This window comes from Loxodonta africana, chromosome 24, assembly GCF_030014295.1.
Source record: "Loxodonta africana isolate mLoxAfr1 chromosome 24, mLoxAfr1.hap2, whole genome shotgun sequence".
Classification (NCBI taxonomy): Eukaryota; Metazoa; Chordata; class Mammalia; order Proboscidea; family Elephantidae; genus Loxodonta; species Loxodonta africana.
In genome coordinates, this window is record NC_087365.1 from 57,577,077 (window position 1) to 57,602,912 (window position 25,836).

General features: G+C 43.9%; 1 protein-coding gene across 20 annotated transcripts in view; it reads right to left on the reverse strand.

Annotated features, from left to right (window-relative positions):
• The window catches only part of LOC100654355 (serine/threonine-protein phosphatase 4 regulatory subunit 1-like), a 108,232-nt gene that overhangs the window by 24,362 nt on the left and 58,034 nt on the right, over positions 1–25,836 (reverse strand). For 19 of the 20 annotated variants that reach the window (XR_010319323.1, XR_010319326.1, XR_010319324.1 and 16 more), the window contains one exon: positions 12,053–12,199. The exons of the other annotated variant lie outside the window; for it this stretch is intronic. Coding sequence is in view for 14 of the 19 variants with exons in the window: in XM_064276270.1 (XP_064132340.1) it covers positions 12,053–12,199 (147 nt within the window). In the remaining 5 variants the exon portion in view is untranslated. The remainder of the gene's footprint in view (positions 1–12,052; positions 12,200–25,836) is intronic. 20 annotated transcript variants of the gene reach the window in all.

Sequence of the window (25,836 nt, forward strand, 5' to 3'; positions counted from 1 at the left end):
GTTGGAATCAACTTGACGGCATCAGGTGGCAATGGGGGAGAGGATTTAAAGCAGGCAGAAACTAAAGGAGGGAGTTTCTCCTTCAAAGAAGGGTAAAGTTTGCATTTATGCTGCTTTTTGCCTGAGGTCACTTCCATTCTGCATGGCTGTCAGTGTAACTAGACCTCAACAAGAGCTACAGTTTAATTGCCTTGAGAAGTCAGAGGAGAGAGTTTAGGCCACAAGAGCAGCTGGAGAGTGAGGGTGGAAGAAAGAAAAGCAATAGCTTGAAGGCAGAAAGAACTGTGTAGTTTCCACTGCTCTCCACTGCAGGGAAACAGAAGCTGAAGTTTGAACCTGGCCAAGTTAACCGCTTGCCAGATCAAAACCAACACTCTTCAGGAGAAACTAACAGAATCCAGAGTTTCTACAACGCTCATCAGCAAGGTCCAACAGACAATTAAAAATCCACAGACATGAGAAGAAACAGAAAAATGTGACCTATACTCAAGAAAAATACAATCAGTAGAAACAAACCACAGAAGACCCAGGTGTTATAATCAGCACACTTCAAAAGGACTTTAAAGCAGCAATTATAAATATGTGCAAGGACTAAAAGTACAATAGGGCCATAATGAATTAACAGATTGGGAATCTCAACAAAGAAATGGGAACTATAAAAAAGAAAAAAGATTTCCGGCAATAGCAGAATAGCTTGGTCACACTAACCCATCTGCAGATAACAATTAAAGAACCTTGACAAAACATAAAAAACAACCAATCGAAGGCACTGGAGAGCAATCAAAAGGCAGAAACTTAAAAGATGAACCGCAATGGAGGACACCTGGAAGTAAGACCCAAAATCTGTGCCCAAAATCTGCTTAAATCTTCAGCTGACTGCCAAACTACACATGCATGGATGATATCCCAGACGACTCTGCAAAAAAGTAGCAGCTAGAAGATAAACAGAAGGGACTTCAGAAGCTGCTCACCACAAGGGAGACAGTCTGGAGTTGCAGACCATTCAAGTCCAAAAATCACTTTAGAGAAATATAACGAAATCCAGAGTCTCTGCAATGTATCACTTATAATGTCCAGTGTCCAATCAAAAATCACTACACATGTATTAACAGGAAAAAATGAAAATAAAGAAGAAAGCAGTCAATAGAAAACAATGTCAAGATGATCCAGATGTTGCAACTACTAAACAAGGACTTTAAAGAAGCTAACATAAGTATGTTCAAGGATAAAAAGGAAAGTATATGCATAAAGAAGAACAGGTAGGGACTCTTATCAGATAAATAGAAACTAAAAAAAGATCAAAATGGAAATTCTAGAGCTGAAAAGTACGATAACTGAAATAAAAATTTACTGGGTAGGACAGAAGATTGAAGATGACAAAAAGGGTCACTGAACTTAAAAATTATCAAATCTGAATATCAGAGAGAAAAATAATTGACGAAAAATGAACAAGGCCACAAAGACCTGTGGGATAATACCAAGTGGCCCAACAGTTGTGTAACTGAAGTCCCAGATGGAAAGAAGAGAGAGAGAACGGCACAGAAAAAAGAATGTTGGAAGGAACAAAAGCCAAAAACCTCTCAAATTAGGTGACGGTATCAACACATAAATCCAAGAAGCTCTGTGATCTCACGGCAGGATAAACACTCACTCTGCTGAAAACCAAAGATAAAGGGAAAAGTTTTGAAAGCAGCCAGAGAAAAAAGGAGATTTATATACAGGAATACGATATGAATGACAGCTGACTTCTCATGAGAAACAAAGGAGGCCAGAAGACAAAGGGATGGCATCTTTAAAGTGCTGAAATAAATAAAATCTGTTAAAACTATTACTCAAAACTGAAGGCAAAATAAAGATATTTTCAGATAAACAAAAACAGAGACTGTATCACTAAAAGACCTAGTAGAAAATACCAATGGAAGTCCTTCAGGCTGAAGGAAAATGATATCAGATAGTAACTCAGATCTAAATGAAGGAATGAAAGATAACCAAAAATGGTAAAAATATGGGTATAAAAGGCTATATTTTTTGTCTTCTCTTTATTTCTTCAAAATTTACATAACTGTTTAAGACAAAAATTATAATACTGTCAGGTCCATAATATAATATATAAAGACAATGTAATATATAAAGACAATGGCACAAAGGGGATATATGGGCCTATACTGTTGCCAGGTACCTATATTTTATATAAAGTAGTACAATACTGACTCTAAATAAAGCCTGTTAAGTTAAAGATGCCTTGTGTAATCCCTAGAGTAAACACCAAAAGAAAAAAAATAGGTATAGCTGAAAATTGAAAATCTTCAATAGAGAAATTAAAATGCAATGCTAAAAAATACTCAACTAGCCCAAAAGAAGGCAGGAAAAAAGGAACAGGGGAACAAAAACAGATGAGACAAATGGAAAACAAACAACAAAATGGCAGAAATAAATCCAAGCTTATCAATAATTACATTAAATGTAAATGGACTAAGCCTTCAATTAAAAGGCAGAAACTGTCAGTCTGGATATAAAAGCAAGACCCAAATATATGCTGACATAAGTAGAAACCTTTTAAATGTAAAGAAATACAGGTTGAAAATAAAAGATGCAAACAAATATACTAAACAAACAGTAAACATAAGAACAATGGAGTGGCTATATTAATATTAAAGCAGACTTTAAGATATTTATGATTATGAGAGATAATGAAAGATATTTAATGATAAAAGGGTCAATATATCATGTTCTTGTTGTTGTTATGTGCCATCAAGTCGGTTCTGACTCAGTGACCCTACATACAACAGAACGAGACACTGCCCAGTCCTGCGCTATCGTCACAATCCCTGTTACGCTTGAGCTCATTGCTGCAGCCACTGTGTCAGTCCATCTCATTGAGGGTCATCTTCTTTTTTGTTGACCCTCTACTTTACCAAGCATGATGTCCTTCTCCAGGAAATGGTCCCTCCTGATAACATGCTCAAAGTAAGTGAGACGAAGTCTCACCATCCTTGCTTCTAAGGAGCATTCTGGCTGTACTTCTTCCAAGACAGATTTCTTTGTTCTTCTGGCAGTCCATGGTATATTCAATATTCTTCAATAACACCATAATTCAAAGGCATCAATTCTCCTTCAGTCTTCTTTATTCATTGTCTAGCTTTCACATGCATGTGAGGCAACTGAAAATACCATGGCTTGGGTTAGGTGCACCTTAGTCCTCAAAGTGACATCTTTGCTTTTCGACACTTTAAAGACATCTTTTGCAGCAGATGTGCCCAAGGCAATGCATCATTTGATTTCTCGACTGCTGCTTCCATGAGCATTGACTGTGGATCCAAGTAAAACAAAATCCTTGACAACTTCAATGTTTTCTCCATTTATCATGATGTTGCTTATTGGCCCAGTTGTGAGGATTTTTGTTATCTTTATATTGAGATGCAGTCCATACTGAAGGCTGCAGTCTTTGATCTTCATCAGTAAGTGCTTCAAGTCCTCTTCACTTTCTGCAAGGAAGGTTTGCTGACCCATGGAATTAGAGTTGAGCATCTTCAGGATGAGGCTTATTGTTTGAGTGGGGTACCTCGCGGGTACTTGCTGGAAGAGCTAAAAGAGCTTTGTAACACTTGCCTATGCAGGGCAGAGCTGATGGCCAGAGAGAGGCGTGCCTGTGAGCACGGCTGAGAAGGGGATCTCCTGACGGAAGAACTGCATCCTGAGTGTTCCCAGACCTGACCGGTAACCTGTTACTTCCCTAATAAGCCCATAATCCTGAGTGCTGTCTGTGAGCTCTGTGTGGTCACTGCAGTGAATTATCGAACTCAGCAGAGCAGTAGGAGTGCCATGCCTTTTCACAGTTTGTGGAGTAACACACCCAGTACCTGGGTTCCTCCATCAAATCAGGAACCATTAATAAAACTGACAAGCCCCTAGCAAGACTGATCAAGAAAGAAAAAGACAGAGAAAACACAAATTACCAATATCAGAAATGAGAAGAGCTAACACTACAGATCCTATAAACATTAAAAGGATGATACGGGACTGCTCCCTGGAAACCCTGGTGGCGTAGTGGTTAAGTGCTACGGCTGTTAACCAAAGGGTTGGCAGTTCAAGTCCACTGGGCGCTCCTTGGAAACTATACGGAGCAGTTCTACTCTGTCCTACAGGGTCGCTATGAGTCGGAGTCGACTCAATGACACTGGGTTTAAGGGAATATTACAACTTAATTTCAATAAATGGGACGACTCAGATGAAATTAATAAGTGCCCTAAAAAACACAACTTTATCAAAATGACAGACAAAACAACAAATCTGAATAGGCCTATATCTGAATTAAATCTATTAACAAAAACCATCTCACAAAGAAAATTCTAAGACCAGAGGTTTCACTGGTAAATTCTAACAAATATTTAAGGGAAAAAGAACAGCAATCTTAAAATCTTTCAGAAAATAGAACAGGAGGGAATATTTGCCAACTCATTTCTTGAGGCCAGTATAGCCCTGATTCCAAAACCTGACAAAGACATAATAGAAAAGAAAATTGCCTACAACAGAGCTCTTGAATATAGATGTAAAAATCCTCAATAAAATGTCAGCAAATAATGGAGACAGGAGCTCTCTTCTGCACAGCAGAGTGCCAGCCAGGAATCATCAGGGAATGCTAAATTAGCAGGAGAAAGTCTGCTGAAGAGAAGCCTGTTCACATAGTCTCAGAGTAACTCCCCCTATCATGTCCAAGGGGGAGAAACAGTAACCGCACATTGGGGAGCCAAGCCAGCAAGTGAGCATCCCCAAGGCTGGGACAAACTGAAGTCTCATGATTCCTGACAAGATGCACTGAGTACACAGTGCACTTCTGGGGTGTTCCTGCCAGAAATACAGAGCCTGCACCTAATCATGAAGAAACATTGGACAAGCTCAAACTGGGAGACATGCTCAAAAGGACCGGACAAACAGACCAGTCTGGGCTCTTCAAAAACCTTAATGGTATGACTCAAAGAAAGATTCAGGAACTATTCGAGATAAAAGGAGACTGAAGAGACATGAGGACCAAGTACAGTGCCCGCTCCCAGACCGAATCTGGACTGGGTGAAAAAACAGTTGTCAAGAACATTAATGGTTCAGAACCTATTATACAGCCACATGAGTCAAAACAGCCTGGTATTGGTACAACAACAGGCACATAGACCAGTGGAAGAGAATTGAGAACTCAGATATAAATCCAACCACATATGAGCACCTGATATTTGACAAAGGCCCAGTGTCAGTTAATTGGGGAAAAGATAGTCTTTTTAACAAATGGTGCTGGCATAATTGGATATCCATTTGCAAAAAAATGAAACAGGACCCATACCTCACACCAAGCACAAAAACTAACTCCAAGTGGATCAAAGACCTAAACTATCTTTAGACTAAAACGATAAAGATCATGGAAGAAAAAATAGGGACAACCCTAGGAGCCCTAATTTTCAGTTATGACATCTCCGACCAGCGCCTGATCTCTAAAATCTACATGATTCTGTCAAAACTCAACCACAAAAAGACAAACAACCCAATCAAGAAGTGGGCAAAGGAAATGAACACACACTTCACTAAAGAAGATATTCAGGCAGCTAACAGACACATGAGAAAATGATCTCGATCATTAGCCATTAGAGAAATGCAAATTAAAACTACGATGAGATTCCGTCTCACTCCAACAAGGCTGGCATTAATCCAAAAAACACAAAATAATAAATGCTGGAGAGGCTGAGGAGGGATTGGAACTCTTATACACTGCTGGTGGGAATGTCAAATGGTACAACCACTTTGGAAATCTATCTGGCGTTATCTTAAACAGTTAGAAATAGAACTACCATACAACCCAGAAATCCCACTCCTCGGAATATACCCTAGAGAAATAAGAGCCTTCACACAAACAGATATATGCACACCCATGTTTATTGCAGCTCTGTTTACAATAGCAAAAAGCTGGAAGCAACCAAGGTGTCCATCAACGGATGAATGGGTAAATAAATTGTGGTATATTCACACAATGGAATACTACGCATCGATAAAGAACAGTGACGAATCTGTGAAACATTTCATAACATGGAGGAACCTGGAAGGCATTATGCTGAGCGAAATCAGTCAGAGGCAAAAGGACAAATATTGTATAAGACCACTATTATAAGATCTTGAGAAGTATAAACTGAGAAGAACACACACTTTTGTGGTTACGAGGAGTGGGGGGAGGGAGGGAGGGAGAGGGTTTTTTACTGATTAATTAGTAGGTAAGAACTGCTTTAGGTGAAGGGAAGGACAACACTCAATACATGGAAGGTCAGCCCAACTGGACTGGACCAAAAGCAAATAAGTTTCTGGGATAAAATGAATGCTTCAAAGGTCAGCGGAGCAAGGACGGGGGTTTGGGAACCATGCTCTAAGGGGACTTCTAAGTCAATTGGAAAAATAATTCTGTTATGAAAACATTCTGCATCCCACTTTGAAATGTGGCGTCTGGGGTCTTAAATGCTAGCAAGCGGCCATCTAGGATGGATCAATTGGTCTCAACCCACCTGGAGCAAAGGAGAATGAAGAACACCAAGGTCACACGACAACTAAGAGCCCAAGAGACAGAAAGGGCCACATGAACCAGAGACCTACATTATCCTGAGACCAGAAGAACTAGTTGGTGCCCAGCCACAACCGATGACTGCCCTGACAGGGAGCACAACAGAGAACCCCTGAGGGAGCAGGAGATCAATGGGATGCAGACCCCAAATTCTCATTAAGGGACCATACTTAATGGTCTGACTGTGACTAGAGGAATCCCGGCGGGCATGGTCCCCAAGCCTTCTGTTGGCACAGGACAGGAACCATCCCCAAAGACAACTCATCAGACATGAAAAGGACTGGACAGTGGGTAGGAGAGAGATGCTGAAGAAGAGTGAGCTAATTGTATCAGGTGGACACTTGAGACTGTGTTGGCATCTCCTGTCTGGAGGGGGGATGGGAGGATGGAGAGAGTTGGAGGCTGGCAAAATTGTCACGAAAGGAGAGACTGGAAGGGCTGGCTCATTAGGGGGAGAGCAAGTGGGAGTAAGGAGTAAGATGTATATAAACTTATATGTGACAGACTGACTTGATTTGTAAACGTTCACTTGAAGCTCAATAAAAGTAAAACAAAAAAAAAAAAAGAACATTATTGGGACAACTGACAACATTCCAATATGGACCATGGATGAGACACTAGTACTGCATCAGTATTCAACTTCCTGATTTCGACCACTGTGTTATGGTTGTGTAGGAGAGGATTTCCTTTAGGAAATACACACAAAGTATTTAGGGATAAAGAATCATAATGTCTCCAACTTACACTCAATGGTTCAGGAAAAAATGTGCATGTGTGTTTGTGTGTGTGTGTAGATAGAAAGAATCCCATACAACAAATGGAGCAAAATCTAAACTACCGGAGAAGTTGGGTAAAGGGTTTACAAGAGTTCATTTTACTGTTCTCACAACCTATCTGTGAGTTTGAAATTAAAACAAAATGAAAAGTTACCCATAAAAACTTATAAAGAACTATTCTACTCCCTCCCCTCCCCACCCCCTCAAAAAAAGAAAAAGGAGGGAAAGAGATAGGGAAGGAGGAGAGAGGGAGCGAAGGAGGGGTGGAAGACACGGGCAGTTCTTGCTGTTGCTCAATCTGTGGCCCTCCCACCAGGCAGCACTGCCTTTTCACAGCAGAAAAGGACCTGGGTCAACACTCCATCCCTACACTGCTGGGAACTGCACATAAGCAGAAAAGAAGGGAAAGAAAGCCAGTGGTGGGGGAACCATCCCGCAGCACAGACATGGAAAGGCTGTCTTCAAGACTGATGGGACCCCTATTTCTCTGCAGAGGTGTATGAAGTGACAGCCTCAATAAACAGGGACAATGGGAAGCATCCGTAGCCAGTGTAACAGGCAACTAAGAAGTTCCCAGTGTCTCCACCCACCCCCTCCACCTGCCACACCCATGTGACCGTATTATTGCACAGTGGAAATCAAATCCAGAATCGTTAGAAGTCCACACACCAAATGGCACGGAACAACATCGTCGTGGCCCTGGGAACCACCTGGATGAAACGACGATCTTCACTGAGTCGCTCTGGGCCAACTATTCCTCACAGTACATAACCACAACGTTCTTCTTAAATAAATGTACAATTAAAAATCAACTTAAAAATAGGAATGATGACAAAAAATGAGGAAGCCTTAATGTGAAAGCATGTTGGGAGAAACAGGCTTCTGGCAATGAGTTATAACCTCAGAATGTTAATAGCCTCCTTGCAAGCAAGGGGAGTTACAACTGGTCTCTGGTGGCTTGTTTATCCTGTCTGGGTATAATTACAAGATACAGCTCTCCCAGTTCCCACCCATTCATTCATTCAACAACTAACATTTACTTAGGGCTGACTCGGGGCCTGGCGCTGTGCTGGGAGCCAATAATGTGAAGGTGACATGGCATTCACCATCTTGAGGGAGAAGTAAAAAAACAGAGCTTCGCAACTCAACTGCTAAGTGAAAGAAGACAGGCATGAACCAAGTCACTAACTCCACAAAGGACGTGAATACACCTACCCACTCACATATGGAGCCAGCAGGCCTTCGAATCAGTTCGTTCTTGGTTCAAGTCCCTGCTGAGAATTTGCCTTTCTAACAAGTTCCCAGGCTATGCTAATGCTGCTGGTTAGGGACCAATTCTGAGAGCCACTAGTAAAGCAGGAGTTCTCAAAATCTACTATACATAAGAATCACCTGGGGATCTTGTGAAACTGTAGATTCTGATTCAGTACATCTGAAAATGCAAATTCTCAGCAGCTGTTAGGAACCATGTCCCCTGCCCCAAAATGTATGCTGGGCTGCACAACTCAGTGTAAAATGTTCGGGGCCCATTGGGTGATTTTCCCACCACAGAGCCGCTAGAGATGCTAGCTAGCATCAGAACCAACAGATGGTAACTTCTCCTGAGAGTGAAAAGTTGAGTGAACAGGCATACATTTTGCTCATGTGGGCATGCAGTTTCTTCTGGACTGAGAAGCAATACCATCAAAGTGGCACGGATCGGGTGTGTGAGCTTATGAACACAGAGATGCAGCAAAGTTCACACCACAGGGCTGCAGAGAGAGCCAGACACAAAGAGGTTCAGAGACCAGCCCAACTGGCTTTGTTTCTCAGCAACTACACTTCAAGTGCTTACTGATGAAGATCAAAGACTACAGCCTTCAGTATGGATAACATCTCAACAACAACAACAAAAAAAAATTCCTCACAACTGGTCCTATAAGCAACATCACAATAAATGGAGAAAAGACTGAAGTTGTCAAGGATTTCATTTTACCTGCATCCACAATCAATACCCACGGAAGCAGCAGTCAAGATATCAAAGGACATATTGCACTGGGCAAATCTGCTGCAAAAGACATCTTTAAAGTGTTCAAAAGCAAAAATGTCACTTTGAGGACTAAGGTGCACCTGACCCCAAGCCATCATATTTTCAATCGCCTCATATGCATGCAAAAGCTGGATGATGAATAAGGAAGACCAAAAAGAGTTGATGCCTTTGAATTATGGTGCTGGCGAAGAATACTGAACATACTACGGACTACCAGAAGAAGAAAGAAATCTGTCTTGGTAGAACTACAGCCAGGATGCTCCTTGGAAGCGAGGATGGTGAGACTTCACCTTACCTACTTTGGACGTGTTATCAGCAGGGACTAGTCCCTGAAGAAGGACACCACACTTGGTAAAGTAGGGGGTCAGAGAAAAAGAGGAAGACCCTCAACGAGACGGGCTGACACAGTAGCTACAACAAAGGGCTCAAACATAGCAAGGACTGTTAGGATGGCACAGGAGCAGGCAGTGTTTGCTTTTGCTGTATACAGGGTCGCTATGAGTGAGAAGTGACTCAACGGCACCTAACAACAATACTTCAAGCCTACCGCTCCCTGGACCATCTGCTAATGTGGGTGCCTGTAACATCTGGGGTATCACTCACAGACCAGCTACATCAGATCTCTACCCTCCAGGGGGAGTTCTAGCCAGTACACGTACGGCCTTCTCATCCTCAAGTAAGGAAACCCACTCTCCACCTACAGTCCCAGCTCCATCTGTACAAAATAGCTCCAAGGTACCAAAGGAATATCCCCTCCAAGGCCCCTTGGCCTATAGGCGCCAGGGAGGGAGGAAGGCAGAACAGATTCTGAGTCAGATCAGAGTACGCATGGGCCAGATGAGACACCCCAAATACTTCTCCCATCACAGCCCGACGGGGAAAGAAGCAGAGCACCTTCAAGGACACCCCAGAGAAGACAGATGTGTGCAGGGCCTGGGGAGGGTCTCAAGACCGCTCTTGTTCTTCGCAGTCACATTTAAAAGCTTACACATTCAAGTAATGATACCAGCAACTCACTTTCAATGAAAAAAAATGCAATTTATGTGAACTAATTTGTTCTGCAAGCGATTTGTGAAGATAGCTTTTTGAAGGCTTGTTATACTTTCCAAATAATTCTACCAAAAAAAAAAGAAGAAGAAGAATAGTGCTGACAAGAATGGAGGGTTTGGAAACAAAATCAAATAAAAAAAATCAAGGAAAAATGTCGTTGGCCTTATTTTTCACGATGTTATCAGTCTTTAGGGATAAGATATTTGGTTGTCAGTCGTAACCAACTTCCAAACAAAAAAGAGGATCTAGCTGGCAAAGTTCACTGATCAGCTGCCAAAAACCCCAACTAAATGATATCATCCAGGTTCATTTTGCAAAATAAATTTAATTTCTTGTAGGGAAACTTGAAATTTATAAAAGAACCCTGGAGAATTTGAATTTTAATAATCAATTATTCTTCGACCTGATTCATCTTATAAGCGTATAGAATATGCAAAAAAATTAAATTAGTTTAAAAAGCCAGACCTTTAACGCGCAGTTGAGGAAAACTTTTACATAAATGAAGAGTAATTGCCAAATGTTCTGATGCCCTAATACAATTTCTTAGCCCCACGGTGAATAATGTTTCTGCACTTTGAAATAGAAAAACATGCCCTTCTCTGACGCTGGTCTTTTCCAACCAAGAAAACGACTCCCTTCCATATCTTTTACTGTATTCACAATTAAGGCTTTTGGTTTTTAAACCCTTTAGGTACAGAGTTTTCCTAATATGTCGGAATCATCCTGGAACTCTCTTTACTGCTATAACGCAAATAGGAGGGAAGGGCTGGATGGTGTCATTTACACTCGGGTCAACGGAGGAGACGCGGCTAAAGAAAGCCAGGTGCCCCTGATGACGGAGCACCTTGCCTTGAGCCACAAAGACAAAGGCCAGAGAACTAACTGGGGATACCTGGAACGTGGTAGAGGAAAGCCAGCACTGGCTCGGCGAGGATTCTAGAAGTAAGTACAAAGTCTGTGATTGTACAATTCATTTCCCATTGGACATGGAATCTTACTAACCCAAGGACCCCACAATACTAATCATTCAGTGCAGAAGAAACGGTATTTATATGACTCCTTGAACTGTGTATCCTTGATATGAGCGCAAATACTTTAGCATGGCACTTCCCAAAGTGCTGCAAACATTTTTGCCATATCTGCATTCTTCAAAACTCTTCTTTGTGTTTGCTTATATACTTAAGTCTTGTCTGAATCTATAAAATAGATCAACATACATGTCTATTAAAAAAAAATTTTTTTAATTGTCTGCCACCTAGAAGCATCTCACATGGCCACCTGGCCCCTTACTCTGGGAAACGAGGCCCCCAGCCCACCAGGCTGCAGCACACAGCTCAGGACCCTGCCCGCAGATGTCTAAGCCAGCTGCCTCCGCTACACCCGCGTGGCTGTTTTCCCACGCTCTGCCTCCTAAAACCACTGCTGATAGAAGAATGAGCATTTCCAAAGCACAGCCAGAGTTGAACCGTGAGCTCTCTCTGCCCAAGGCCCATCACCAGCTACCTCATTTAGGGAGACAGCACTGACCAAAATCTAAGGCAGGAGGAAAGCCATTTGCAGCAAAGTCTCACAAAGGTGTTGAGAGCCAGCCCCTGACAGACTCACGTTCACCGCTTCCGCCTTGTACTCGTCATTACTGTCTGCGGCAGAGAGATGAAGCAGGAGCGGACACACTTTGTTCTCAATGTCATGCTGGAAAATTAGATCCTGTTCCAGAAGAATCAGCAGCACTTCCTGACTGGACTTTCTAACCTAGAAGAGAAAATGAGCAGAGCTACTCTCAGGGTCCAGACCAGACTCCCAGGCAGACACTGCCCAGTTGGCCCTGCCGACCTCCCCTTGTGACCCACGCTGGTCTTCTTGTCCATCCCACGTACTTCCTTCCTGAGGCCTCTAATGAGGCCGCTCCTTGGCCCAAGACACCTCTTTCCCTTTGCCTCACTGACTACTACCCATTCTTCCACTCTCAGGAGAAGTGTCCCTTCCTTCCCTGGATCCCCCAGCCCTCAGGTCAGTCCCCCATTCTAAAGCCTAACAGCACCCTGGACATTCCCTTCATGGCCCTTACCCCAGACTTCTACACATGAATGTGTCTGCAGGTACATATATGTGAAATGTACATGACCACATCTTTGTGTGTGTATGTATGTGTAGGGGCATGTTCTGTGTGACCACTTAGTCACTGCAGCTCTCCACTGCAGAGTGAACCCCCAGGACCTGGCAGCACCGAGCACAAAATTATGCCTCCAATTGTTGTTTGTGGAATGAATGGATGGCTTACTGCGTTTCCCCTCCACAGGCACAGGGACTGGGAAACACCTCGCCATTCCCATCCCACCTGGGATCCATGACGCACCACACCTGAATGTGTGCTATCTCGGGTGTGACAGAAGGCCACAGGACAGGGCCCCAAAGAAAAGCCACCAGAAGCTGAAGAAACATTCTGGGGAAGATGAAAGTGCATAAAATTCCAACACGTAGAGCAAGTAATGAAATACGTAAGTCACCTAGCGCGATGGCAAGGCAAGAAATACCAGTGGGACCCAGCAGTGTGTGGATGGAGCCACAGATGATTAGGTAGCAGCAGGTTCTACAAGACAGCAGGGGTCACATCGCCGGCCTGTGAGACTGATGTCGGGGAGGCCAACTTATTACAGCTCCTGACCAGGTGACAGGAGGAAAATGGCACTTTAGAAAGATCATCTGGCAGCAGTGCTCAGAGTAAATTGGAGGCGACGGAAGACTGACGTGGAAAGGTCAGCGAGGCAGCTCTCCCAGCAATCCAGGTGGGAGGAATGAGGCCTGGCCTGGCTGACGGCGCAGAGAGGAGGTGGCGCCCAGAAATATTACCCCGGCACAGCTGACAGGACTTGCAGCCGGCGGGAAGCAGCAAAAGCCCGTGCTGACACAAAGGTGTCGGGCACTGACAGACCACTCGGCACAGGCGGGGGCTGAGCACACGTGAAGACACAGGCAAGAGACAAACCGCCAGCCACGGTCACTGTGCCACGCCATCCCAGGTGGTGCCGAGGGTGCCGAGGGTGCCGAGGGCAGCTAGATGGATGGGATGTGCTGGGTGGGGAGGGGTCTACAGACAGAGCTTGCCAAGGGTGGTCGGCTGAATCATGGTCCCCCAAAAAAGGTATGTTCTCGTCAAGCCCCTGGAACCTACGAATGCTCCCTTACTTGGAAGAAGGGCCTTTCCAGATGTAACTAGGGATCTTGCAATGAGACCATCCTGGATTATCCAGGTGGGTGCTACATCCAATGACAAGTGCCCTTACAGAAGACAGAAGAGGAGGCGGCCACTGAAGAAGCCGAGGAAGCCATGGATCACTAGAAGCTGGAAGAGGCAAGGAGGGAGCAAGTTCCTGCCTGCCTTGATTTCAGCCTTCTGGCCTCCAGAACTGACAGAGAATGTATATTTCTGGCAATCCTAGGAAACGGATACATCAAGCAAGGAAAAGAGAGGCAGGTCTCCCAGACTCAGAGAACAGCATGTTCAAAGGTAGAGATGAGCCCAGGGCCAGACACCCTTGAGAAGCATGGGATATTCTGGAGGTCAGGGGCAAGGCAGACAGGAGGCTGAGGGGACAGACACCCTACAGAAGCATAGGATGTTCTGGAGGTCAGAGGCAAGGCAGACAGGAGGCTGAGGGGACAGACACCCTGGAGAAGTATGGGACATTCCAGAGGGCAGAGGCAAGGCAGACAGGAGGCTGAGGGGACAGACACCCTGGAGAAGCATGGGACGCGCCAGGGGGCAGAGGCAAGGCAGATAGGATGCTGAGGGGGCAGCTGAGGCCAGATTAGGAAAGGTTTTCAATGTACACTAAGAACTCCGGTGACTATTCCAGGTGCAATGGGACGTCACCGTGGGTTTAAAGCAAAGGAGTGACAAGGCCAGACTTGGTGTCAGTTTGGAAACATAAAGTGGTCCCAAAAGCCAGGAGAGCAAGATAGGGGCTCCTGGATGGAGATGCTGCAGGCTGTGACCCAGGCATGACGTCAGGGGCTGTGGACAGAAAGGAGAAGGGATCTGAGAGAAACCACGAGGAGCACTAAATCAAAGACAACGCTGGTGTCTCTGCCTCAGACCCCCAACCACCGACCTGGAGGAGATGGAAGGACAAGCCAGACAGAGGGTAAAGAGACAGGGTTACACGGGCTCTTGACTTCTGAGCCCACGGGCTGTGAAACAGGCTCAACGACTGCAGCGCTCCACATGCTTGGTGAGAGGGTGGTCTGGCGGCCACTTGCAGGCAGATTCTCCTGGGGCCATGGAAGCAGGTGAGACCATCCAGGGAACAACAATGGCACCCTGAAGCATATCACACTTGGGGCAGGCATCTACCAGGTGCTAGGCCCCTCGCCAGGTGGTAGAGATAAATGAGACCCAGTTCCTACCATCAGGGGCTCAGAGTCTAGAATAGGAGGCTAAAGACGATGACTGCAGAATCGCAGGCAAGAAGTGAGGTGGTCACGAGTTCTGGCATGGAATCTTAGGCTGTGCCCCACCTGGCGTCTGCAACGTACTAGCCCAGCCACCTTGAGCAAGTGACTTAGCTTCTGAGAGCCTTGGTTTTCTCATCTTTATTTACGTTCTTTATTATTAAAATTTTGCTGTTGGAAATATACACAGTAGAACATACACCCATTCAACAATTTCTACATGTGCAATTCAGTGACACGGGTTATATTCTTCAAGTCATGCAACCAATCTCACCCTCCTTTTCCCAACTGTTCCTCCCCCATTAACATGAACTCACTGCCCCCTAGGCTTCCCATCTAACCTTTCAGGTTACTGTTGTCGATTTGCTCCCATATAGACAATTTTTTAAGAGACCAATGAGTCAAAACTGACTTGACAGCAACAGATTCCTTTTTTTTTTTTTTTCCTGGTTTTTTAAAGAGAGCACAATGCTCGAGGCAGACATTCTTTACTAATTAAGCTAATTAAAACTTCAGGGGATATTTTGGGTTCAAAGTTTAAAAATTATCTCAGAGTAATAGTTTCGGGGATTCTTCCAGCCTCCACGGATCCATGAGAATTTGAAATTCTATTCCACATCCCCGCCCCTGGATCAGGGTTGTTTTTCTCATCTCTGAACTTACAGAACCTAACTCAAAGGGTAGTTATGGAGACAAAATGACCCAACATACAAACAGGGCTTAGGACAGGTGTGAGCCCCGACACTGTCAGCAGCCAGGGGGGAAAGTTGAAGAGGACCCCAGTCCAGACCCGCCTGACAATGAGCCCATGAAGGGTAGATAATGTGTTCCTGTCACCTTTACATCCCCTTATCCGGGGCAGAACAAAATGAAGTGCCTGGTGGGCAACCAATAAAAGTGTCTTCAAAAACCCAAAAACAGCAGGGAGAAACGGTATAAATGGATCAAGCAAAGAAGAAAAGGAGAGGAGGTGGCCAAACAGATAAACTGTGGAGCAAGAGCTGGCCAGATCAATGCGGACAGAGCTAAACCACGGATGAGGGAGGGTGAGCACAGCCTGGACAGGACAGCGTAATGCCCTCTATGTAAGGCCACGAGGGCCCCAAATGAGACCCTAGGTCACTCAGGGCACTCACACTAGTGCAATGTGAAAACCTGGCTGGAAAGGAGACCAGCCAAACTCAGGATGGCGGCTCCCTGTGGAAGAAGAGAGAAGAATGGGATGGAGGAGGGGTACAAATGCAATTAAACCCATATCTATAACCCCCAAACACAAAACAAAAAAGGTTGAAGCAAAACTGCAAAATGCTGGAGACGGACCCAAGATGGCAGAACAGACAGATGCTTCCAGCGAGCCCTCTTTACAACAAAGACCCGAAAAAACAAGTGGAATGAGTATATTTGTGACAAGCTGGGAGCCCTGAGCATCAAAGGCAAGCGTAGACAATAAACTGAGGGGCAGGGGGAGGAAGAGACCATTCAGAAGTGGAGAGGAATTACCGGACCCGAATCACGGGGAGCCCTCAGGCATCATTCCGTGAGCTGTGGCAGCGGCTGCAGGCTGGTACTAGTGTTCAGCTGCTATCCCCTCAGGGAGAAGCAGCCAGCCACACAGCCTACTCACACCTCTAGAACCTGAGAAGAACGGCGCTCTCAGCAAAAGCTAAGTACTTGTGTATCTTTTGCAGCACCCTCTCCCCGCCCCTAAGCCGGCTTCAGCGGCTGAATCCCTGGGCCTGAGATAGACCCTGGTGAACACCTAGAGCCATCACCCCGGCCTTGGGGAAGGAAAAAATTTGCAACCGAGGGGAAAAGGTAATTTGTTAGCTCCATTAACCAGGGGAGCTCAGGACAGAAGCGGCTCCTGTCCAGGCATAAACCGTCCATGGACCTTCAGTACTTTTCACTTCTGCACGGACCTGTGTGGGCCTACTTCGGGAGAATAGGCCCTCGTTGGCAGACTCCAACCATTTCAGCTGTGCGATGGACAGATCGGTATTTGACATTTGACACTGGTTTGCCTATTAAACAAGGTCCTCGCCTACCCACATCAGGGACCCAAGGACTGGTAGCTCCACTCAGGTGACACAGCCACCTGCGACAGGGGTCCAAAGATAACTGGTACCTCCCAGTCCTTACAACCAAAAACTCTGGGTGCCCATGGTCCCTCTGCAGAACCAACCCACCAGCACACTCTAGGGAACAGAGACGTGTTTTCCTCAAAGACACTTGGGGGTCAGTTCTCAGCCCCCTGCCTTGTTCAGAGTGCAGCCCCTGCTACAATCAGATACCGGCATATACGCCAATCACCCCTGCCCCTCTAAGACTGTAGGACAGAGCCTGTACCACACACTTGATGATCAGGTACCTGGAAACCTGAGCTGAATTCATACAAGAAAACTGAATGGACTCCTTGACTGATATACCTGATAACAGCTCTAGCCAGCTGGGGACAGGACACCAGAGCTCCAAAGGCAAAAATAATCAACCTAGCTCACTCAAGCAGCCCACTGGGGTATACCAAAACAAAACAAAGCAAGGAGCTACGACACAGTAAGCAAGCATAAACTAATGTAATAACTTATAGATGGCTCGGTGACAACAGTCAGCATCAAGTCACATAAAGAAAAAGACCATGATCACCTCAGCAGGCTCTCAAAACAAAGAATCCAGGGATCTTCTAGATGAAAGTGCATTCCTGGAATTACCAGATGCAGTATACAAAAGTTTAATATACAGAACCTTCAAGACTTCAAGAAGGAAATGAGGCATTATGCAGAACGAGCCACAGAACACACAGATAAAGCAATTGAAGAAATTAGAAAGATTATTAAGGGACATAATGAAAAGTTTAATAAGCTGGAAAAATCCACAGAGAACAATCAGAAATTCAGAAGATTAACAATAACATTACAAATTTAGACAACTCATAAGAAAGTCAGAGGAGCAGAATTGAGCAAGTAGAAGCTAGAATTTCTCAACTCAAAGATAAATCACTTGGCACTAATATAATTGAAGAAAAATTAGATAAAAGAATTCAAAAAAATGAAGAAGTCTTCAGAATCATGTGGGACTCTATCAAAAGAAATAACCTGCGAGTGATTGGAGTACCAGAACAGGGAGGGATAACAGAAAATACAGAGAAAATTGTTGAAGATTTGTTGGCAGCTAACTTCCCTGGTATTGTGAAAGATGAGAAGGTATCTATCCAAGATGCTCATCGAACTCCACATAAAGTAGATGTTAAAAGAAAGTCACCAAGACATAATCAAACTTTCCAAAACCAAAGATAAAGAGAGAATTATAAGAGCAGCGAGGGATAAACAAAAAGTCACCTCCAAAGGGCAGCCAATAAGAATAAGCTCAGACTACTCGACAGAAACCATGCAGGCAAAAGGCAATGGAATGACATATTTAAAAAACTGAAGGAAAAAAATTGCCCGCCAAGAATCATATACTCAGCAAAACTGTCTCTTAAATATGAAGGTGAATTAAGACATTCCCAGAAAAACAGAAGTTTAGGGACTTCATAAAAACCAAACCAAAACTACAAGAAATACTAAAGGGAGTTCTTTGGTTAGAAAATCAATAATATCAGGTATCAACCCAAGACTAGAACACTGGGCAGAGCAACCAGGAGTCAACCCAGACAGAGAAATCCAAAAAAACAAAGCAGGATTATATATACAAAAAGCCAAAAACAGGGTAACAGCGACGATATTATATAAAAGAAGACAACATTAAAATAATAAAGAGGAACTATGAAATGTAATCATACACCTTCCATATGGAGAGGAAGATATGGCGATACGAAGAAATAAAAGTTTTAAATTTAGAAAAACAGGGGTAAATAATAAGGTAACCACAAAGCAGACAAACTATCCTACTCATCAAAATAAAATACAAGGGAAAAATACAGGCTCAGCAGAAACAAAATCAACAAAAACAAATATGAGGAAAGGACAATATATAAAGAAAATCTACTCAGCACATAAAATCAAGTGGGAAAAAGAAACTGTCAACAGACAAAAAAAGACATCAAGATAAAAAAAAAATTTTTTTTTTTTAAAAAATCAAGATGATAGCACTAAATTCATACCTATCCATAATTACCCTGAATGTCAACGGACTAAATGCACCAATAAAGAAACAGAGAGTGGCAGAATGGATGAAAAAACAAGATCCGTCTCTATGCTGCCTACAAGGGACACACCTTAGACGTAGAGACAAAAACAAACTAAAACTCAAAGGATGGAAAAAAAATATATCAAGTAAACAACAATCAAAAAAGAGCGGGAGTGGCAATATTAATTTCTGACGAAATACACTTTACAGTCAAATCCATCAGAAAGGATAAGGAAGGACACTATATAATGATTAAAGGGACAATACACCAAGAAGATGGTGTATTGTACCTTTAATTTGGGTTACACCAAAAAGATATAACCATATTAAATATTTATGCACCCAATGACAGGGCTGCAAGATACATAAAACAAACTCTATCAGCATTGAAAAGTAAGATAGACAGCTCCACAATAATAGTAGGAGAGTTCAACACACCACTTTCGGTGAAGGACAGGACATCAAGAAAGAAGCTCAATAAAGACACGGAGGATCCAAATGCCACAATCAACCAACTTGACCTCGTAGACCTACACAGAATGCTCCGCCCCACAGCAACCAAGTATACTTTCATGTCTAGTGAACATGGAACATTCTCTAGAATAGACCACGTATTAGGTCACAAAGCAAGCCTTAGCAGAATCCAAAACACTGAAATATTACAAAGCATCTTCTCTGACCATAAGGCCATAAAAGTGGAAATCAGTAACAGGAAAAGCAGGGAAAAGAAATCAAACACTTGGAAACCGAAAAATACCTTGCTCAAAAAAGACTGGATTATAGAAGACATTAAGGATGGAATAAAGACATTCAGAGAATCCAATGAGAATGAAAACACTTCCTATCAGAACCTTTGGGACACAGGAAAAGTGGTGCTCAGAGGCCAATTTATATGAATAAATGCACACATCCAAAAAGAAGAAAGGGCCAAAATTAAAGAATTATCCCTACAAACTTGAACAGACAGAAGGAGAGCAACAGAAGAAACCCACAGGCACTAGAAGAAAACAAATAATAAAGATTAGAGCTGAACTAAATGAAACAGAAAACAGAAAAACAATTGAAAGAATTAACAAGACCAAAAGCTGGTTTTTTTAAAAAAATCAACAAAATTGATAAACCACTGGCCAAAATGACAAAAGAAAAACAGGAGAGGAAGCAAATAACCCAAATAAGAAATGAGAGGGGCGATATTACAACAGACCCAACTGAAATTTAAAGAATCATATCAGATTACTACGAAAAACTATACTCAAATTTGAAAACATAGAAGAAATGGAAGAATTCTGAGAAACACACTACCTACCTAAACTAACAGAAACAGAGGTAGAACTAAATAGACCCATAACAAAAGAAGAGATTGAAAAGGTAATCAAAAAACTCTCAACAAAAAAAAGCCCTGGTCCAGACTGCTTCACTGCAGAGTTCTACCAATCATTCGGAGAAGAGTTAACACCACTGCTACTAAAGGTATTTCAGAGCATAGAAAAGGACAGAATACTACCAAACTCATTCTATGAAGCTACCATATCCCTGATACCAAAAACAGGTAAAGACACCACGAGAAAAGAAAATTATAGACCTATATCCCTCATGAATGTAGATGCAAAAATCCTCAACAAAATTCTAGCCAATAGAATTCAACAACATATCAAAAAAATAATTCACCATAACCAAGTGGGGGATGGTTCAACATTAGAAAAACAATTAATGTAATCCACCACATAAATAAAACATAAGACGAGAATCACATGATTTTATCAATTGATGCAGAAAAGGCATTTGACAAAGTTTAACACTCATTCATGATAAAAACTCTCAGCAAAATAGGAATAGAAGGAAAATTCCCCAGTATAATAAAGGGCATTTACACCAAGCCAACAGCCAACATCACCCTAAATGGAGAGAGCCTGAAAACATTCCCAATGAGATCGGGAACCAGACAAGGATGCCCTTTATAACCACTCTTATTCAACATTGTGTTGGAAGTCCTAGCCAGAGCAATTAGGCTAGGTAAAGAAATAAAGGGCATCCAGATTGGCAAGAAAAAGTCAAAGTATCTCTATTTGCAGATGACATGATCTTATACACAGAAAACCCTAAGGAATCCTCCAGAAAGCTACTGAAACTAACAGAAGAGTCCAGCAGAGTATCAGGATACAAGATAAACATACAAAAATCAGTTGGATTCCTCTACACCAACAAAAAGAACATCAAAGAGGAAATCACCAAATCAATGCCATTTACAGTAGCCCCCAAGAAAATAAAATACTTTGGAATAAATCTTAACAGATATGTAAAAGACTCATACAAAGAAAACTACAGTACACTTCTGCAAGAAGCCAAAAGAGACTTACATAAGTGGAAGAACATCCCTTGCTCGTGGATAGGAAGACTTAACATTATAAAAATGTCTATTCTACCAAAAGCGATCTATACAGTTAACGCAATTCCGATCCAAATCCCAACAACATTCTTTAATGAGATGGAGAAACAAATCACCAACTTCATGTGGAAGGGAAAGAGGCCCCGGATAAATAAGGCATTACTGAAAAAGAAGAACGTCACCTGATTTTAGGACTTATTATACTGCCACAGTAGTCAAAACAGCCTGGTGCTGGTACAACAACAGATACAGGGACCAATTGAACAGAATTGAGAATCCAGACACATGAGCAGTTGATATTTGACAAAGGCCCCAAAACAGTTAAATGGGGAAAAGACAGTCTTTTTAACAAATGGTGCTGGCATAACTGGATATCCATCCGCAAAAAAAAATGAGACAAGACCCATACCTAACTCCATGCACAAAAACTAACTCAAAATGGATCAAAGACCTAAATATAAAATCTAAAACGATTAAAGATCATGGAAGAAAAATAGGGACAACGTTAGGAGCCCTAACACATGGCATAAACAGTATATAAAACATTCTAAAGAATGTAGAAGGAAAACTAGATCCTAAAAATCAAACACCTATGCTCATCCAAAGACTTCACCAAAAGAGTAAAAAGATTACCTACAGGCTGGGAAAAAGTTTTTAGCTATGACATTTCTGATCAGCGCCTGATCTCTAAAATCTACATGATACTGCAAAAACTCAACTGCAAAAAGACAAATAACCCTATCAAATAATGGGCCAATAATATGAATAGACACTTCACTAAAGAAGACATTCAGGTAGCTAACAAGTATATGAGGAAATGTTCACGATCGTTAGCCATTAGAGAAATGCAGATCAAAACTACAATGAGATTTCATCTCATGCCAACAAGGCTGGCATTAATCCAAAAAACAAAATAACAAATGTTGGAGAGGCTGTGGAGAGACTGGAACACTTATATGCTGCTGGTGGGAATGTCAAATGGTACAACCACTTTGGAAATCGATTTGGCGCTTCCTTCAAAAGCTAGAAATAGAACTACCATACGATCCAGCAATCCCACTCCTTGGAATATATCCTAGAGAAATAAGAGCCTTTACACGAACAGATATACGCACTCCCATGTTTATTGTAGCACTGCTTACAATAGCAAAAAGATGGATGCAACCAAGGTGCCCATCAACGGATGAATGGATAAATTATGGTATATTCACACAATGGAATACTATGCATCGATAAGAAACAGTGAGGAATCTGTGAAACATTTCATAACGTGGAGGAACCTGGAAGGCATTTTGCTGAGTGAAATTAGTCAGTTGCAAAAAGACAAATATTGTATAAGACCACTATTGTAAGAACATGAGAAATAGTTTAAACTGAGAAGAAAACATTCTTTTGTGGTTACGAGAGTGGGGAGGGAGGGAGGGTGGGAGAGGGGTATTGGCTAATTAGATAGTAGATAAGAACTACTTTAGGTGAAGGGAAAGACAGCACACAATACAGGGGAGGTCAGCACAATTGGACTAAACCAAAAGCAAAGAAGTTTCCTGAATAAACTGAATGCTTCGAAGGCCAGCGTAGCAGGTGCAGAGGCCTGGGGACCATGGTTTCAGTGGACATCTAAGTCAATCGGCATAATAAAATCTATTAAGAAAACATTCTGCATCCCACTTTGAAGAGTGGAGTCTGGGGTCTTAAATGCTAGCAAGCAGCCATCTAAGATGCATCAATTGGTCTCAACCCACCTGGAGCAAAGGAGAATGAAGAACCCCAAGGACACAAGGTAATTACGAGCCCAAGAGATAGAAAGGGCCACATGAACCAGAGACTACATCATCCTGAGACCAGAAGAACTAGATGGCGCCTGGCTACAACTGATGACTGCCCTGACAGGGACCACAGCAGAGAACCCCTGAGGGAGCAGGAGAGCAGTGGGACGCAGACCCCAAATTCTCGTAAGACCAGACTTAATGGTCTGACTGAGACTAGGAGGACCCTGGTGGTCATGGCCCCCAGACTTTCTGTTGGCCCAGGACAGGAACCATTCCGGAAGCAAACTCTTCAGACATGGATTGGACTGGACAAGGGGTTGGAGAGGGATGCTGGTAAGGAGTGAGCTTCTTGGATCAGGTGGACACTTCAGACTATGTTGGCATCTCCTGCCCGGAGGGGAGATGAGAGGGTGGAGGGGGTTAGAAGCTGCTGAAATGGACACGAAAAGAGAGTGGAGGGAGACAGCGGGCTGTCTCATTAGGGGGAGAGTAATTGGGAGTGTGTAGCAAGGTGCATATGGGTTTTTGTGTGAGAGACTGACTTGATTTGTAAACTTTCACTTAAAGCACAATAAAAATTATTAAAAAAAAAACAACTGCAAAATGCCAACATTTGCTGAATATGAGCAGTAGATACTGGGTGTTTATCAGACAAGCCTCTGTGTCATTAAAATGTTTCATACTATTTTAAAAATTAAAGCTATTAAAAAGAGAGAGAAAAGCACTGGATTTCACACTAAGCAGACAGACCTTGGGGACAGCCCTCCCAGCCAGCTTCCTGGAGCGCCGGCCACAGGTCAGTGAGAGGAGGGTGGGCCAGGGTGGTGAGTCCATGGTCACGGTCCAGACCAGGCAAGGAGGATAAGGGAGCTGTAGGCATGATGAAGCCAGAGACAGAAAGGCCAAGGAGAGGCTGAGAAACCAGCAGGTAAGGAGATGGGACCAAAGGCAGACATGGAGATGTCTGACTTGAAAAGGGGTGAGAAGGCGGCGGAAACATGGTCGGGTACAAAATGAAGAGCCTGGACGCAACAGCTGGTTCCATCCCATAAATCTGAACCCACAATCTATCAGCAGCCAGGCCCTGCGCTAGGTCATGGAGAGAAGTAAGACCCAGCTGGTATCGTCAGGGGCTCACAGTTTAGAATCAGGGAGAAACTATCACTTACAATATAGGTAGAGCCTTGCCAATCCCCAAATATGCAACGGATAGCCTTCCTGAGGCTGAGGAGACGCCCTGGGCTCTGCTCCAGCCCAGCACTTGGCCATACAGCCCTGCCCCGCAGTTTCCTCACCTCTAAAACAAGAATGAATGCATCAGTGTTCCCACACCTCACAATGGGCTCAAGAAGAGCTTGTGTGCCAATCCAGCTACCCCTGGAGCACGGTGTCTTCCTCACAGTCAGCACGTGGAAGCTGCTAGGAGCATTGGCAGTCATAGTAGTAATACTGGTGTCACCTCCAAACACATGAACGGCATACATCACGTGAGTTCGCAGGGTGTCCACTGACCATGAAAAGCTCCTGACGCTGGACTAGAGAAGACACAATGCACGACACTCTGTGTACTTTTGCTGAATCGAGGGACCTACTCCTCGGTACACCAGGACACTCTTGGGGGCCACACTGTGGACCTGGATGGGTGAGCACCAGAGAGAGGGAGGAGGGGGCCTTTGGAGAGAGCAGGAAGGCCTGGATGAGCAGCAGGGAAGAATTTGGGGTGGGGTGGGGGTGGGCAGCCTCACAGAGGAGCAGGGCTGGACCTGAGGGTACTCAGGACTCTGGGAAGTCAGAGGAAGGTGTGACTCCGTCAGGTTTCTGTGTTTCGAGACGACAGGAATGGAGAGGAGGGACACACTCGGGAGACTGGGATTCATCACGGAGACGCGGGAAGCTTGGCTGGGTCTAAGCAGACAGAGGTGAGAGACGGAAGGATTTCGATGGCTCCCAATGTGTGGCTCTGGGGAACTGCATGGACCAGACGGTGGTTCTGCTCACTGAGGTGGGGAGGAAGACTGAAGGTTCCTATTTTCTCTGTGAAGTAAAAGGCCAGGTCACCTACTCGGAGCGAGGCAGGTATGGGAGGAGGCTCAATAATGGTGGCAAAAGTCTCAGAGAGCTGCCAAGGGTGACGTGAAAAGCAGCTGATGAGGGACAAGGGAAAGGGTTGCCGTGCAGCCTGCAAGTCCAGTCGCAATGGGAATTCATAAATCTGCAAGGGCACCAATCAATGCAGGGCACACCTCCCCGACAGGGATCAGTAGCGGGTGGTGGAGGAGTCATGGGTAGGGTGGGAGCAGGGCCCTGGGGTGGGAGCACTGACAGGACAGAAAATGGAGGCTGGTGGAGGGATGGCCTGGACAGGCTCGGGGAGGCGGCAGTGAGGAGGAACAGGAGGTAAAGGTCGGGGAAGCCACCTTTGGGGTCTCAGGGGTAGGGCCAGTAAGGTTGATCCAGACTCACGGCAGTTGGGTGGGGCATAGGGGACGAGAACAGCCATGGCAGGGGTGGGTGGGTGGGCAGTGCTGAGGTACAGAAACAGCTCAGCTGACAGTGGGGAGCCTGCTCTTGACCATGGACACAACTCCTCAGCAAACGCAGACTGAGGTCCAGACAGCAGTCCCTGCCTCCACCCTTCAGAAGCAGAGTATACAGCC